The 17,074-nt window shown below is 39.9% G+C and overlaps 1 protein-coding gene across 1 annotated transcript; it reads left to right on the plus strand.

The window, feature by feature from the left end:
• The first annotated feature begins 4,410 nt into the window (after positions 1-4,410).
• Positions 4,411-10,560, plus strand: pex10 (peroxisomal biogenesis factor 10). Its single transcript, XM_035160228.2, has 6 exons — positions 4,411-4,888; positions 5,460-5,540; positions 5,637-6,049; positions 7,868-8,034; positions 8,967-9,102; positions 10,237-10,560. Exons 1-6 carry the CDS (start codon positions 4,777-4,779, stop codon positions 10,303-10,305), a joined length of 978 nt encoding a protein of 325 aa, XP_035016119.1. The 5' UTR covers positions 4,411-4,776; the 3' UTR covers positions 10,306-10,560.
• The last annotated feature ends 6,514 nt before the right edge of the window (positions 10,561-17,074 follow it).

Raw genomic sequence — 17,074 nt, forward strand, 5'->3', positions numbered from 1 at the left:
TCAGATCGAAGCGTCGCGCAGCGCTGAGGACGGTTCGCGCTCTGCAGCGATGGTTTTCCGCATCTGGTCTAAATCGATTTTAAACAATATAAATTACATATTATATAAGATATAAATGATCAAATATGCACCCCATACTTTGGATTTCCCTGCTGTTCTCCTGGAGTTTCAATTTCCCAGATTTTTCCCCCACATGATTACATTTCCCCCTCTGCCCCTCCACTACAAGCACACAAGCAGACAGACAGACAAAGAGAGGGGGGGGGGCTATGAAGACCATCAACCCTTTGTGTTTGTAAGTGTCTGTTGTTCAGGGTGAATCCCAGACATAATGTGTTTGATCCTGTAGCTGAAGCGGATGTTGTCTGAGGTAGCTATGAAAGTAACATACTCCATGTCTCAGCAGGTGTGACCTCAGTTCCCCTGCTTCCTTCCACTTGTGTGTGTGTGTGTGTGTGTGTGTGTGTGTGTGTGTGTGTGTGTGTGTGTGTGTGTGTGTGTGTGTGTGTGTGTGTGTGTGTGCGTGTGTGCGTGTGCGTGTGTGCGTGCTGTATGTCATTTGGGACCTTCAAGGATGTCCTCTTGCAAACAACCTGCCACCTACGCAGCTCCTGTGTCCTCTATGGTTATTTTGTTGTTGTGGATTCAGTTTAGCTTCACTAACACATTAAATTCACATTAGCCAAATACAAGCAACACATTTTAGACATGAGATCACTAATTTCCTTTGTGATATATTCATTGTATTGTATTACATTAATATCAAATGGTGTGAAAAAGCATTTCATACATTACAGTTGATTTTATTTATTTACTACTATTTGTGCTATTTTACCTTCCTTCTAAATGTTGTTTCACAAGTTCAAAGAATATGAACCGTAGGGTAATACTGAATAAAAGACTTAATTACAAAAACAATCCATTTCAAAGTATAAAAATTCAGTGTTTGACATTTATGTCTACACGCAGTAGAAATATTCTACCACAGTTTATTACAAGCTGTAACTGTGCTTTTATATTGTTGTGATAAATCACAGGAAGGCAAGGCGATGCTTATCTGTCACATCTGCTCTGCTTACTCATCAAGCTAAAATGCGGTGAATATTATTTACCTGAATGGTTTCATGTAGAATCCATTAATACAACAGAGCAACAGAAACTTTTTCATGAACTGACTGATGCATAAACTGAGTTTATTGTCAAATCACTGCACCTTCATGTGAAGACTGAACTTTTTAGCACACCCAAAGGTCCGACTTAGCTGTGTGTAATGACTTCTTATCAGACTTCCAATTCCTGTCTGGACTGATGCCTTGAAACAATATTAGTCAACAAATAAAGCAGCTGATGTTGAACGCCTGAAACCGGCAGGTAGATAAACACGAGGTGCATGCAGCAAGTATGCGTCTTACCTTTGCGCTCCAGTGATTTAATCCAAACAGCTTATTCCAAGTGCTTCTCACATCATCCACCTTTACTCTGCAACAGGCTACAATTAGCTCCCATGTTAAAGGGAGGAGGGAAAGCAAGCCCCCAGCTCCTCCCCTCACACTGAGAGCAAAGTGCAACTTCCTGGTGTGCAGGATGGCGGGGCAGACTTTCTGAGGGATAATACAAGTGCTGCCAACATTCACAGTCAAGGGATAGGAGTGGGATTATTACTAGAGGTTATAGTACACCCAGCTGGCTCAGGGAGCAGCAGTGAGGAGACAAAGAAACTGGTTCTGCAACTTCTCAGGCAGATCACAGCAGAGCTGTCTGAGGTTTGAATGAATGTACTTCACCTACTTCCCCAGATAGAAGACAGATCAAATTATACTGACTATGCTAAAACATTGTGTCTGTGGCAGATACTCCAACACTGCAGTACATACAACACACATTTATAAGCATAGCTATTAGCAAACATTTTATTGTTTGATAATATTGTTCATGTGTTTGGATTTAAATAAAGGATTGTTTTCTTGTATTATCTGTACATTTTCAATCTACTAGTGCAGTGGCCATTCTAAACCTGCCTGTTTGGAATTTTCTCGTCTCTTAGCCTGTGGTAATGCTCCAGAGCTACTTCCCAATTATTCCTTGTCATCTGTGCTCCCTAATCCCAGGAAATAATTAAAACATAACAGGCCTCCAATATAATGTAACAGTGCTTTCTATAAACAGTGAATAGTGCAGAGTGAAGTTAAACATTTTGAGTTCATCCTACCTGGTTTAACGGTCATGAAGATTCTGTCATCAAATGAAACCGAATTGCCTTTATTACTCTGGTTTATATAAAATTTGAATTATTTACTGAACAGTTGTTAATTTTTCATACATTACATGTCACTATTTCAGAGTCTGTTAAGCAACGGACACAATCTTCAGACCCAAGTTCACTTTTCAGAATAAAAGCTCTAATTCAACTAAATATAAAGCAATACAACAGCTAGACAAACATTGTGATTTTACTTTGAAGACAAGTGAATTGGTCAAACCACTGCTAGGTGATCAGAGTTCGTAGAAGAAGACATGTTCAACTTGGTCCCCAGACTGAGGGGACTACTGCCGTGCCCCCACTGACCGAAGAAACTGGCGACCAGCTCTCTGTAGCAAAGTTTATTAATAATGAGCCTATTGTCCAAATTGCACCAAATGTGTAACTGCACTTCGCTGGTGCGAGTATGAAGCCAATTAGATGAATCTTGAGATGTGCGTTCTTCATACAGACTAGAGTCTGATACATTTTCAAGTCCACTATGAGCCAGTATTAATTTATCCATTTATCAATGGATAATTATGAGGAATCAACCTAGAGGGGAATTTACATTATGCAAGAAAAAGGTATATATTTTGTGTATGTTGTTGGCTAAGTTGATTCCAGTATTTGTTAACTCAATGTTTGAATTTGCCTTCTACAGCATATTAAATGATTACAGGGTTAGTATATACTAAAGTATCACATGTTTTCCTAAAAAAAATCAAGAAGGCCCATATTTCCAGGGTCTATAAATAATGAAAATAAATGTAACAAAGCAGAAAAAGCTATGATTTTGGTTTGGTGTCATTTCAATTTTTTTAATTTTCCCTTGCAAAGATGACAGGTGACACAAATCAATGGAGTAAATTCAGTCTTTGTTCAAGAATCTCAAGCCTAAATGTTTATTCTATGAGACTGAGAGTGGGCGGAGAGAATTACCTGTCAGGAGACTAGAGAAGGGGAGGCTATATAAAGGCTGGGTGAATGTGCACACCAGCTAGAGGATCTATGGTCCAGTAATACGGCACAAACGAATCAAATATAATTTATATTCTTTTTTTCAGCTTCTTTGTGAACTGTGAATCAATTAATTATCTGTAGCTTCAGATTTAGCTTAAAATACATTGTTATCGTATTATTTTAACTTGTTTGTTCATTTTGTTATTAATTTTGTTATTAACGCTGAACTGCAAGAAATATCTGCTTTATTAAAAAGCAATAAATTAAATACACCAATGCCATACCAGTTGTGACCTGGATGCTTGGAAGTCAATACAATGAAATAAACTGTTGTATTTGTTTAATAGGGGTTTTATTATGATTCTGGCAGAACTCTCACACAATCAAATAACAGGTTGTGCTTTACTTCTAATATCATAGCAGGCGCAATATGTTACATTACATTACATATCATTTGGCGGATGCTTTTATCCAAAGTGACTTACAATTAGTGCATTCTATGAGGGGACATTTAGGGGTTCAGTATCGTGCCCAAGGACACTTCGGGATGCAGGTAAGGATTGAACCGCCCACCTTCGCCCACTCTACCCCTCAGCCACAGCCGCCCAATGTGACCACAGCATTAGATAATATGCAATAAACATGAACATATCAACAAAGTACATTTTCTCTGCTCTAACATACATCTCAGTGAGGCTACAGGCAACACATTCATTCACCAAGTGCTGTCCTTATGACAGTCAAGTTCTCACACACCTTACCTTTTATTTGACAGTTTGATTATAGTTGGTTTGTCAATCGTGGTCCACAGTTTATCAGAAGAACAATGAACAATTGAAATTACACCCCCAAAAAAGCAATATATTCTACTTTGTTGCACTTGACTTTTAATGTCAATGGACTTGACAGGAAAACAGATTATACTTCACAATATGAGTATGTATTTACTAAAAATACAGACTGATTATGAAAAGGAAGGTTCATAGTTTATAGACCTTTTTCACAGCAGACATGAAGTAGTTGTTAAATGCAGCTGCAGGCTCATTTGTATTGAGTTAGAGTCTTACTTAATGTGATTAGTAACGCTTCAGTTCATCTATTGTAATTTAATGTCAAAATGTCTGCTGTGAAAATGGTCTATTCCTTATCACAGAAAGTGAGCTTGTAATGCTCCCTCCGGCCGGTGAGTGGCGCTGTTGGTGATGAGGTTTATCATCAGCCTTCCTCGTTTGTTTACCGAGCAGCAACTTCCCCTGTGTGCCTTGGATGAAGTTTCGCTAAACAAGTATTTTGGAGAATATTGGTGTAATATAACGGCATAATCCGACAGATGACCACTGGATAGCAGTTAGCCTAGCCTAGTGGCGGTGCTGTGGACTCTTTAGCTTTAGCTCGGTAGCTTTGTGAATGTGTTTGACAGGACTGATTGGCAGCTGCTGCTTGGATACACCGGTAGAGACGCAGGGTTCAGAGTGAAACTCTCCGGTCAGTGGACATGAATATTTCACCGTGAACTGCAACTTAACTGCGTTTGCAAGCGTCGGACATCGGCTTCTGTCTGTTGCGAGCTAACGATGCCCCTCGGCCCTGCTAACCATTCTCAGTTGATTCGCTCCATCCAGAAGGACGAATACTATCAAACCTTCCTGAAAAACAACAGCAACGAAGCTTTTCAAACACTTGCTGGTGAGTTTGTTCTGGTTTAAAAACTGGAAAGTTACGTCTCCTTTAGCTAGCTTACTCTACTTTAGTATGTAGCTTTAGGTAGGTTTAGCAAATGTAGGCAAAGTAAGAGCGTCCTATCCTCTAGTCTGGATTGAAGACTGAATTAATTATTGTGTTTAGTCACCGATTATAAAATATAACCGACTGACAGCCCAAATTTCAAAACGGAATCGTTGTGATGGAAATGCTGATGTTTGTGGGTTAAATTCAGTGTTGAAGTTTATGAGCTTTTATTTCCTAACACAACTCATTGTATATCGACACTGTGTTTAGATGTTTGAGAGAACCATACTTCTCTCAACACTTTCCCATGTGTAGTTTATTCTAATCACAAGTCTCTCTCCACCATTAACACAAAAGGTCTAATAGTGTTTTTAATAATGTTAATAGAACAATTTCAATGTCATGGCTGTTTCATGTTTCGGGTAAAAGCTGAGCTGGTGATTCTCAGAATGACGATTGTGGTCTGTGCAGAGCTTAAGCATTTGTGTAGTATTAAAGTGTGTTATTGTTTGTTGTTTATTTCCTGTAGGTTCCAAACGATGGCTGGACTGGAGGAAAGAGATAGAGCTGCTGTCAGATCTAGTCTACTATGGTTTAACAACATTCTCCGGTAGTCACCTACCACACCATCCGACTTTACTCACTTCATGTTTCACTATTTCAATTATTGTAGGCAGCATTTGATTTGATTCACCCTCTGCCTCAGGTTACCAAACTCTTGGTGAAGAGTATGTCAGCATCGTGCAGGTGGATCCCACTAAACGGCAGATCCCCTCCCGGGCAAGACGAGGCTTCTTTGTCCTCTGTCATGCCCTCTTGCCGTATCTCCTGGACAAGGTCCTGGTGTGCCTGGAGAACGAGCTGGATGGTGGGCAGGAGAGCCTCAGCGGTGTCAGGCGGCGGCAGACAGCTGCCGGGACATGGAGCCTGGAGGCTTGGCTGAGGAGGTGGGTGCAGAAGGCAGTGGGGCTGTTGTCAGAGCCCCAGAGGAAAGCGTGCCTGCCGGCCATTTTTGTCCTCCGACAGGGTCTGACCCTCCTGCACCGATTCCATGTGGCTCTGTTCTACCTCAGTGGCTCTTTTTATCACCTATCCAAGAGGATGGCCGGTATCAGCTATGTAGGTGACTTTTATTTTTTCTACATGTCTTACATGTATTTCTGACATTAGACAAAATAGAAAAATACTGTTTTATTACTACTATTTTCGAAGTTGGCCCAACCAAAGAGTGACGTAAACTTCTTCCACATTAGTGGGTGTGTTGATGAAAAGTCTTAATGTCAAAAGAAAGTCTGGAGGCTCTGCCTTGGACATTTGCGTTCACACATACTGAAGAACGTCCACAGATTCTCCGGAGTTCAGTGCATGTCTGGAAGCAGCTTCAGCCCATTCTGACACTTCCCTGGTCCTCTCACACTCGTGCTCACTAGACACACAGCCTCTCTCTCTCTCTCTCTCTCTCTCTCTCTCTCTCTCTCTCTCTCTCTCTCTCTCTCTCTCTCTCTCTCTCTCCACACAATAGACACATCTGCAAATAGAAACTTGGTAAATACAATATAATTGAGTTGTTGTGAACAGAATTTATGTATGTGTGTATTTGCATTTAGAGCAAGGACATTAAATCTACTCACAGGAGTAAAATATGTATTTCAATGTCAGGAGTGAACAGACAAACTTAGCGCCGTCCGTGGGTGTCGCCTGGCTTGGGCATCCGGGGCAGTTTTTTCTTAAGCCCCGAATAATTTGCCATTTGCTACTTTCACCGGTAAATACCTTCGCAACTGAACATCCACTAGAGGTGTATAAATGTCTAGATTCTTTAATGCAACGTGATGCGGACGTGGAAGACTCTGCATCGATGCAGTGAAAGACCATAATCGATTCATGTTTTCCGCTACATTCATTGTTTTATCGATGTCCCACCGCTGCATAATTATAACCACCGCTGCTTCAGGATCAGGACAGACACTCATTAAAGGTCCGGTCGTCCTGTGTCAGAGTCTCTGTCTGAGTCTGCTTTCTCGTTACTCGACCTCTGACACTTTAACATTAAACACCATCACTGATCACAAGTTATTAGGACACATACAGGACTGACGTTTACTTTGTGTTTGTTTGATTCACTCCAGAGTTTATGAGACACATGTTTACACCTGCTACACAACACGAGACGTAATGACGAGCACAGTCAGGACATCAGGGTTAAAGTGACCGGAATGATCTGGAGTCATAATCCGACATCATCGATTAATTACTTGATTTGAAGAGTAAGATACCAGCGGACACACAGACTCCTGCAAACAGAAGTTCCTGTCACAGACATTGAAAAATTGGTGCGGCATTTGGAATACCTATTTAGTCTTGAACAATGTCTTAACTGCTTTGTTACTATTATCTGTTTAGTATCTTGGTACAGAAAGAGACAAACGAAGAATAAATGTAATGCAGTATAAAATACAACAATTCTCTCTGACATGTATATACTCACAGAGTAGAAATATAAAGTTGAAATACTTTAGTACAATTGCTTACATGTTGTGAAATAAAAAAATAAATATTTACAGTATTTGTGACATTGTGTAGAAGTTATGTAAATATTGGGGTGCATATGTTCTCTTTACTAGGGAACAAAATAGGCTTGTTTCATATATAAAGAAGTTTATTAATACAATAACAACCCCCCACTCTGGGCTCAGCCCCAGATGTTTTACTGTACAGCTGTCTACTTGTCTACTCTTGGGACAGATGTTAATACCAGGACTGAACAGGGCTTCGGACACTTGGTCACACACCCTGCTGAGCCACTCTGACCTTGTTAGATGTAGCTAACCGTTGCTGTACATGTGGTACCGGATTGTAAACCAGTTTGATCTAAATCACTGCCTCACTGATTTATTTCACCATGTTTTATCTACATTCATTTCTCTGTGTGTGTAGCTGCATGTGATGGGGCGATACAGCAGTGACGGGACCATCAGGAGCAGCTACAGGCTGCTAGGTGCCGTGTCCCTCCTTCAGCTGGTCATCACTGTTTGTCTCCAGCTCAACAATTTCAGACAGAGACAGAGAGCCAGGACGGAGTGGAAGCTCTACAGAAAGCTCAGGTACAGAACAGACCAAAGGACACAGCCCACATACTCTTCCTCTGGTCTTGATGTCAGGGCAGAATGTTGGATCAAAAGGATGGATCCTTTTCTACAGAAATTATTTCAGTGTTGAAGTGAAATGAAATTGTGGCCTGTAGCAATAATTACTATATTGATATATAGTGCGACATTTAAATATGAACTTGATAATTCTGCTGACCTTCATAAATTGCCCATTGTGTTTACATGCGTGTTTGTTTAAATTAAAATGTCATCAACATTTTAGCCAATCTCATCACCTATGTCTCCGGGAGTGATCGGGTAATAATAACAATAATAATATCTTTATTTATATAGCACTTCTCAAAACACACACATGCCCTGTTCCAGCCACAACCAGCTGGAGATGAAGTGACAACATTTTTGGTTAAAGCCGAATTAGAGAGGAGAGTTAACATGAACAAGGTGGTATATCGAATTTGTTTAAGAACAGTGGCAACAAAATGTATTTAATTAGGACATATTACTATCTTTAATTATAATTCCAATGTTGGACTGAATATTCTTAAGAATTATGTACCTGTATTATAATGCTATTATATTTCCACATTATATCAGTGGTATAAAATGGTCTGAAAATTAGGATAAAAAATATAATTTATCCTGATAATTTCTGGGGAAATATCTTGTCCAACAAAAGTTGTTATGACAGGCTCAAGTAGAAGTCATCCAATTGGAACCGTTGGGAAACTTTGGTCTGGTCATTCTTTTTGACTTGCTAGCTCTCAGCAGCTGAACCATACAGAAAGTCTTGGATGCTGATTGTACCCAGTCAATATTTCCATTCATCACAAGCTATTGAGACACGCCAGGCCAGTGCAAATACTACACCACTTTGTGTTGTAGAAAAGACCTACATTCAACACATGACATGAACTCTGTCTGTGCAGTCCTCAGCGCACAAAGAGCTCGAGCTCCAGAGTCGCCCGCTGCATCCTCTGTCTGGAGGAGAGGAGACACTCCACCTCCACCCCCTGTGGACACCTCTTCTGCTGGGAGTGCATCACAGAGTGGTGCAACACCAAGGTCAGTTACACAAGTTACACCTGGATATGTGCAAACAGTACTCATGATGGAAGGGAATCAAAAGCAGCTCTGTTTATTCAGAGACTTTTGACTGTTTTGTAACACAAACATCTTAAGATCAGATGTTTTGAGGGATTATTTCCTAACAGAGACATACATGTCTTGAAACCTAAGCCTTTTGTCAAAGACATAATTACCTCCCTCAACCACACTGGAGTTTTAATGGTTCTCTTTGGAGTTATTGACCTCTAGTGCTTAAAGGCCTGCATTAAATACAAACTCCTCCTTCTCACCTACAAATCCCTCCACGCCCTAGCCCCACTATATTTAACCGACCACCTCCACCCCTACACTCCACTCAGAATGCTGCGGTCCTCGAATTCAGGTTTGCCCTCTATCCCCAACACCAAACTGCAAACCTTTGAAGACAGAGCCTTCTGTATCACAGCCCCCACCCTCTGGAACTTTCTCCCTTCCGAAATACGCAACGCTGCATCTCTGGACAGCTTCAAAAAACACCACCGGTTCACTAGGGCTTTTAGCCTCAGTTAATGCTCCACTCTGCTCTTTATTTCTATCCTGTTTTGTGTTATTACTTTTTTTCTTTTCTGTTCTGTCCTCACAGACATATGTAAAGCATCCTTGGGTCTCTTGAAAGACGCTATATAAATGCAAGCTATTTTTATTATTATTATACAGACACAGAACGTTCCCCCATGTGATGACACATGGTGACAGTGGTGAGAACAACTTTCCCACTCAGTAGAACTATTGAACAGAACCTGACTCCTGGTGGGAGGTCATCTGCCTCAATCAGGCTCCAACAAATGCAGACAGAGCTAGAACTTGAGCTAGTAAACATGGATGTCAATCAGGTTTCAAACTGAATGGAGGAAAAATGGCTTTGAAATGATTTAATGAGGGAAGTATTGGTCAAGTTGTTCCACAGTGAACTCTCTTCAAACCAGGGTACCACTGCTCGTAGCTGACCAGTGTAAATTCATTCTCTGGATAATTTTTTCTAAACAAGCTGACCCCACCAAGCCCTCAAGTGTGAAAATAATACAGACACTTGCTGACCCTGGGTGTGTAAATGTAACATTGGCATGTGTGTTTGTGTGATGCTTCTTATAGGCAGAGTGCCCCCTTTGTCGGGAGAAGTTCCAGCCTCACAGACTGGTGTACCTCAGGAACTACAGCTAGATCTACAGAGCCAGACAAAACACACACACACCCCCTCTGGAACACAAGAAGACAGAAATAGTGTTTTACAACTTTAACTTGGTGTTCCAACATATTGTTGCTTCTTCAGGTTTAACCTTTATGTTCTTTTTTTTTTTTTTATTAAGAGAAGATGTTGAATTAAAGTGAAACTTTGAATTGTCTCAATTAAATTGTGTAAATATCACTTCTATATAAAACTTTACAAAGATGATAATAAATTGCAGTTCATTTACAGATTACTGTTGCTTTTGGTTTTTAACAGTTTGTTAGGAAAAAACAGTGTGACTCTATTACACGATGGGACATGAACAGTAAGTATATTAAAAATGGATCAAGGCTCCTCTGCAGGACATCAGAGCAGTTAGTCTGTGCTTCATCCACAAAGCTGTCATGTCCAATCCAACAAGGAGCTGTTGAACTCTTTTTGGACAAATACAAACCTGCATAGGACTGAGACAGGTTTATCATGGGTGGCTCCAAATGTCTGTGGAGACCTTCGAACCCCTCAAACAACCACAGCAGCTCATGTTCTCATGATGTATATTGTTGTGCCAAGATCTTTCCTTTTTCACTGTGTCTGTAAAGAAAACCCATCAGCTCCCAGGAAGTTGCATGATCAGCAGCGCACATGGCTAATGGTGATGGAGAAAATCTGCTTGATGATTTCCAAACCTGCAGATAATCACCATCACCTCATGCAATCACTTGTGGCCTTTTTCAGCCTTCAGTCACTTTGCTGCCCCGCAGAGGCAGAGAGCTGTAACTACAGACAGGGATGCAGAGAGAAACTGTTAAGTTTCATGTAGGCTGTGGAGACGCAGAGCGATGTGCTTGGCACAGATAAAGCTCTCAGAACCTTTCATTCAAACTGAGGAGGAATGTCAGATAAACTTGTCCTCATAGCCCAGTCACAATCTGAAGCCACATTTAAACAATGAACTTTTCATCCATTTGTGTTCACAAACTGCAGAGGTTACCCTTTAGCAGGACTAGTGTATCTGCTGGTTTATTTCTGTAATAGGTGGAATTACTGTAGGACAACAAACTACTAATTCAGTGGTGGATCATCAGGATGAAACTTCTTAGTTGAACTATTTTCTGTATAGCAGAGTTAGATGATAAAATGGGTTTTGTGATAGCACAGTGTCAGAGTGAGCCACACATACGGTGACTATGGTCTGTAACCTATTTCCACAAACTATAATCTGATAAGCGTTAGGGAGATTTTTGTGACAACGCACTTAATTACAATTTAGAATTACGTAGTTGTTTTAATTATGGATAACAATATTTTAAAAAAAATTCTGTTTTAAGGCTGCGGTGTTGAATGTTTTTATCAACACATTAACATTCTATCAATTTGTACAGCTTTTTCTCCAAAGCAACTTACAATAGATGTACAACATATGGTACACAGTGAAAATTAATATTCTAAGGTTTTAAATGTTTTAGGGCGGGTTTAGAGGTGGTTTTCGGACCGCTGTCAAGTGAACTCTGGAGCAGTTAAGTTCTAGTGTGACCTCCCTTCGAACCAATAACAGGAAGCATACCAGTTTATCTGTCATTTAATTGGTTTAATAAGGTTTTCTCTTCCTGTTTTGATGACCGGAGGGCTACCACACCGTTTGCGGCCAAAATGATGACTGGCAGGGGTCAAACATGGACTCAGGATGAAGTGAGATGCCTCCTGGATATTTGGGCTGAAGAGAACATATCTCGAATACTAGAGAAGGTGCATAGGAACACACAGAGGTATTCAAAATACTTAGCGAGAAAATGAAGGAGAGGATTCCAGCGAACTGTTGAGCAGTGTCGAGTTAAAGTAAAAAAACTACATCAACAGTAGATCAAAGTATGCAACGCTTTGCAGAAAAGTGGTAGCTCTGCAGATGTAAAGGACAAATTTGTGTGGTATGACGACATGATTCTTAACTCAAGACCCACTGTGAGCCCAGTAGATGTGGAGTCGTACGTGGAGGAGCCCGGAGGAGCATGCACCTAATCATTGTCGTCTGCTGTGGATAGTCACAGTAACGGGAGGAAGTGATGTATGGTGAATATTCAATTATTTAATGCTCGCTGTCTCATCAGATGTTCATATGCGCGGTCCTCTAATGTTTGATTATATGCACTCCAGGTCAACAGAACCTGACGGTGTTCCATGATGTACCATATTCAAGTAGAAATTGAGATTGTTGTGTTTTTACCGGCACGATTGAATGACAATAATAGAGCGACATTTCCATCACATGGCTCTTGTTTACACTTTCTGAGCTGTTGGCGCTTTGCCTTTGTGAACACGAACTGGATCATTTGGAAAATTCAAACAATATATGACTGACACTGATTCAAACCAGGAACCGGACCTTTTGGTGTGATGTGAACCCATCCCCAAATCAGGGTCTTTATGCTTTTACTGTTATTTGGTTGAAGGAATTCTAACACTGTTGTTACTGAGACATTGGGTGGAGGGTCTATGTATGTTATCATTCAGTAATATTATCTACAATATAAATAGTAATAACTCTGGGGAAGGTTTCTTCAAAAGGTTCCACAATAATTGGTCATATAGAACCTCGATATGACATTTTCTAATATAATGTGAATCTAAAATGGAATATAGCCCTGCCGTAAAATATAAAACATGTGAGCTGCACACTGCAGACAGACAAGAAAGAAATGAAGCAGGGCAACACATCTGGTTTCTCAGGTGCTAAAAGAGGTTTAGGAAGAAGAAGAGCTACATCATCATCTCCTGAGCTGCTGGGACATGTCAGATAAAACCCAGCTGCTGATGGGAGCAGCTATTCAGGGGCTGAGGGGAAGCATTCTGCTGATTTCCCTGCAGAAAGAGGAGATGGATGAGTGGGAATCCTGTTTGAATGTCCTCACAGTAGATTCAATGTAGTGGTTGGTGCTCCCTTTTAACCACGTGTTTTATATAATTGAGTTCTGCCAGAATTTTCACTTTTGTGTGTCTGGTGACTGTCACAGAGGCCTTTCATTCCTAGCAAAAGAAAATATAAAAATCATCGTAATGAATATCAGTCAAACCCAATACAATCAAATATTTGTGCTTGTGTGTGTGTGTGTGTTTTCTTTAAAGCAGCAGAACAATCTGTTAACAAAGTCAAAATCGACTTTATTGTCAATTCTGCTTATGTAAAGGACATATACGGGTTTGTCTCTCCCTAATCCCCAGTGTAAACATATTAGTAGACATATAGGTACTCAATGTATAAGTAACAGTCAACATATACGTAATAAGCTTTTGAACATATAAGTGCATAACATTAAGTACTAAAGTGACATGCAAGTACACAACACAGTAGGTAGTCTACAGACACAGGGTAGATAGTATATCAGTAGTGCAAACCAGAATAGAGCAAAAATAGCTTTAGGAGTGCAAAATAGGGAGAGCAATAATCACATCTATATATAATGAAGTTCACTGCTGTTGTCTGATATGTACAAAGCATTCAAATCCATCCCATAATGTAAGACTTGTAAGATGAAGGTATCTCTACATGCAGAAAGAATAGTTTAACAGCACTGGGTCTGTATTTTTTCTTTCTGTCAGTATTTACACCAAACACAGTCTAATCATATGAGACATGGTGACAAAGCTTCTCAGTCTCCATCTGTCACTGTGAGGTTATTGGTCCCTTAAATTGTTTCCTTTTCAGATGAGTGAGGAGATGCAAATGCTGGTTCCCCTTCATTAAATTAGACTTACAACACACCCAGCCTCTACTACTACTTCCACACTGCTACTTTCCACTTCACCACCCAAAACCTCACACTGCCAGGCATTAAATTAACATTCTGCCAGGGTGTAAATCTGGAGGCCCAAAGTCGCTTATCAGGGACATAACTGTCAGATACTGAGCCTCTGGTCAGTTTGATGAACCATCTTGCTCTGGACCAAAGAGCTGGACAGTTAAACTGTCCTAACTAGTAAAATAACAGCATTGGGAATGTTACCAACAATGTTCTGTTAATGTTTTCAGCTGGTTGTCTTTTTTTGGTTCCCAGAAAATAAAGATAGTAAAATGTCCTCTAAAAACTTTCAAAACAATTTTATCTTAACCTTCTTAAAATGTTTAATGATAACAGTATTAGAACCTTTAGCACCAACAATCAGAACATGTTACTGAAAAGGATAACATGTTTGTTGTAAAAAGGTTCTGGGAATGTTACTATGCAATGTTATACTGTTTTCAGTGGGTAGTTTTATTTGGTTCCCAGAATATTCCTGTTTAAGTTCTCTAAAACATTATAAAAATGTTCATAATAACCATTTTAAAATGTTTACGGATAACATTATTAGAACATTAATTTCTAACAACCTTAAAACATGTTCTGAAAGTAGTAAGTTTTGTCAAAAAAAGGTTCTGAGAATGTTACCATGCATTCAAATGGTTCAAAATAAGTGCCGGATTCATGACACGTGGAATTAAATATGTATACTACCGTTCAAAAGTTTGGGGTCACTTAGAAATTTCCTTGTTTTTCAAAGAAAAGCACTGTTTTTTCAATGAAGATAACATTAAGTTAATCAGAAATACACTCTATACATTGTTAATGTGGTAAATGACTATTCTAGGTGGAAACGTCTGGTTTTTAATGAAATATCTACATAGGTGTATAGAGGCCCATTTCCAGCAACTATCACTCCAGTGTTCTAATGGTACATTGTGTTTGCTAATCGCCTTAGAAGACTAATGGATGATTAGGAAACCCTTGAAAACCCTTGTGCAATGATGTTAGCACAGCTGAAAACTGTTTTGCTGGTGAGAGAAGCTATAAAACTGGCCTTCCTTTGAGCTAGTTGAGTATCTGGAGCATCACATTTGTGGGGTCGATTATACTCTCAAAATGGCCAGAAAAGAGAACTTTCATGTGAAACTCGCCAGTCTATTCTTGTTCTTAGAAATGAAGGCTATTCCATGCGAGAAATTGCGAAGAAACTGAAAATTTCCTACAACGGTGTGTACTACTCCCTTCAGAGAACAGCACAAACGGGCTCTAACCAGAGTAGAAAGAGAAGTGGGAGGCCTCGTGCACAACTCAGCAAGAAGACAAGTATATTAGAGTCTCTAGTTTGAGAAATAGACGCCTCACAGGTCCTCAACTGGCAGCTTCTTTAAATGGTCCTGAAACGCCAGTGTCAACGTCTACAGTGAAGAGGCGACTCCGGGATGCTGGCCTTCTAGGCAGAGTGGCAAAGAAAAAGCCATATCTGAGACTGGCCAATAAAAAGAAAAGATTGATATGGGCAAAAGAACACAGACATTGGACAGAGGAAGATTGGAAAAAAGTGTTATGGACAGACGAATCAAAGTTTGAGGTGTTTGGATCACACAGAAGAACATTTGTGAGACGCAGAACAGGTGAAAAGATGCTGGAAGAGTGCCTGACGCCATCTGTCAAGCATGGTGGAGGTAATGTGATGGTCTGGGGCTGCTTTGGTGCTGGTAAAGTGGGAGATTTGTACAAGGTAAAAGGGATTTTAAATAAGGAAGGCTATCACTCCATTTTGCAACGCCATGCCATACCCTGTGGACAGCGCTTGATTGGAGCCAATTTCCTCCTACAACAGGACAATGACCCAAAGCACACCTCCACATTATGCAAGAACTATTTAGGGAAGAAGCAGGCAGCTGGTATGCTGTCTGTAATGGAGTGGCCAGCGCAGTCACCAGATCTCAACCCCATTGAGCTGTTGTGGGAGCAGCTTGACCGTATGGTACGCAAGAAGTGCCCATCAAGCCAATCCAACTTGTGGGAGGTGCTTCAGGAAGCGTGGGGTGACATTTCTACAGATTACCTCAACAAATTAACAGCTAGAATGCCAAAGGTCTGCAATGCTGTAATTGCTGCAAATGGAGCATTCTTTGACGAAAGCAAAGTTTGAAGAACAAAATTAATATTTCAAATAAAAATCATTATTTCTAACCTTGTCAATGTCTTGACTATATTTTCTATTCATTTTGCAACTCATTTGATAAATAAAAGTGTGAGTTTTCATGGAAAACACGAAATTGTCTGGGTGACCCCAAACTTTTGAACGGTGGTGTATATTTAAACATTCTGCTTAAAAAGTATTTAGAGAATTGACCGCTGTCACATCAGTTTGAAGTGGGTCATAGTGAATGAAAGAAGACTCCAAACTTAAGATGAGCAGTAGGGACCAACAATTAGATACTTTTGGGTCATTCGAGTGCTCTGTTTTCACTATAATTATTTCGCTAAGATAGGGATGAAGACCATGAAGACATTTAAAACTAAAAGAGGATCCTGAGGAACTGATAACCAATAGTTATTTCTATCTCATTTGGTCATTTACATATGCTACAGCATATAGGTAGTTATAAATCTTTATAGCAATTATACGGCTGATCACCTTTAAATGCACAAACCATGAGCTATACTGTACATACATACACATGCTGTAAAGGCATTTAGTACTACATGAGTAGCTGTATACTCACCACAAATGTCCAGTGCACATTTCTTATATTGACAAATCCAATGGCTCCATCATAGTCATCAAATGTAACCTGACAAAAATGAAAAAAGACCTGTATTTTTTCAGTAATATACAGAAGCAAAACGATTTCACATTAAACCTCATGTATTTTCCTTCACAGTACCAACCAAAAACAGGGAAGCTGCTATTTCACATGTACAGGTTAAAAACATTTTCCAGTATCACATCAAGGATTATAATAACACTAATACTAAT

This window comes from Hippoglossus stenolepis, chromosome 6 (genome assembly GCF_022539355.2).
Source record: "Hippoglossus stenolepis isolate QCI-W04-F060 chromosome 6, HSTE1.2, whole genome shotgun sequence".
NCBI lineage: Eukaryota > Metazoa > Chordata > Actinopteri > Pleuronectiformes > Pleuronectidae > Hippoglossus > Hippoglossus stenolepis.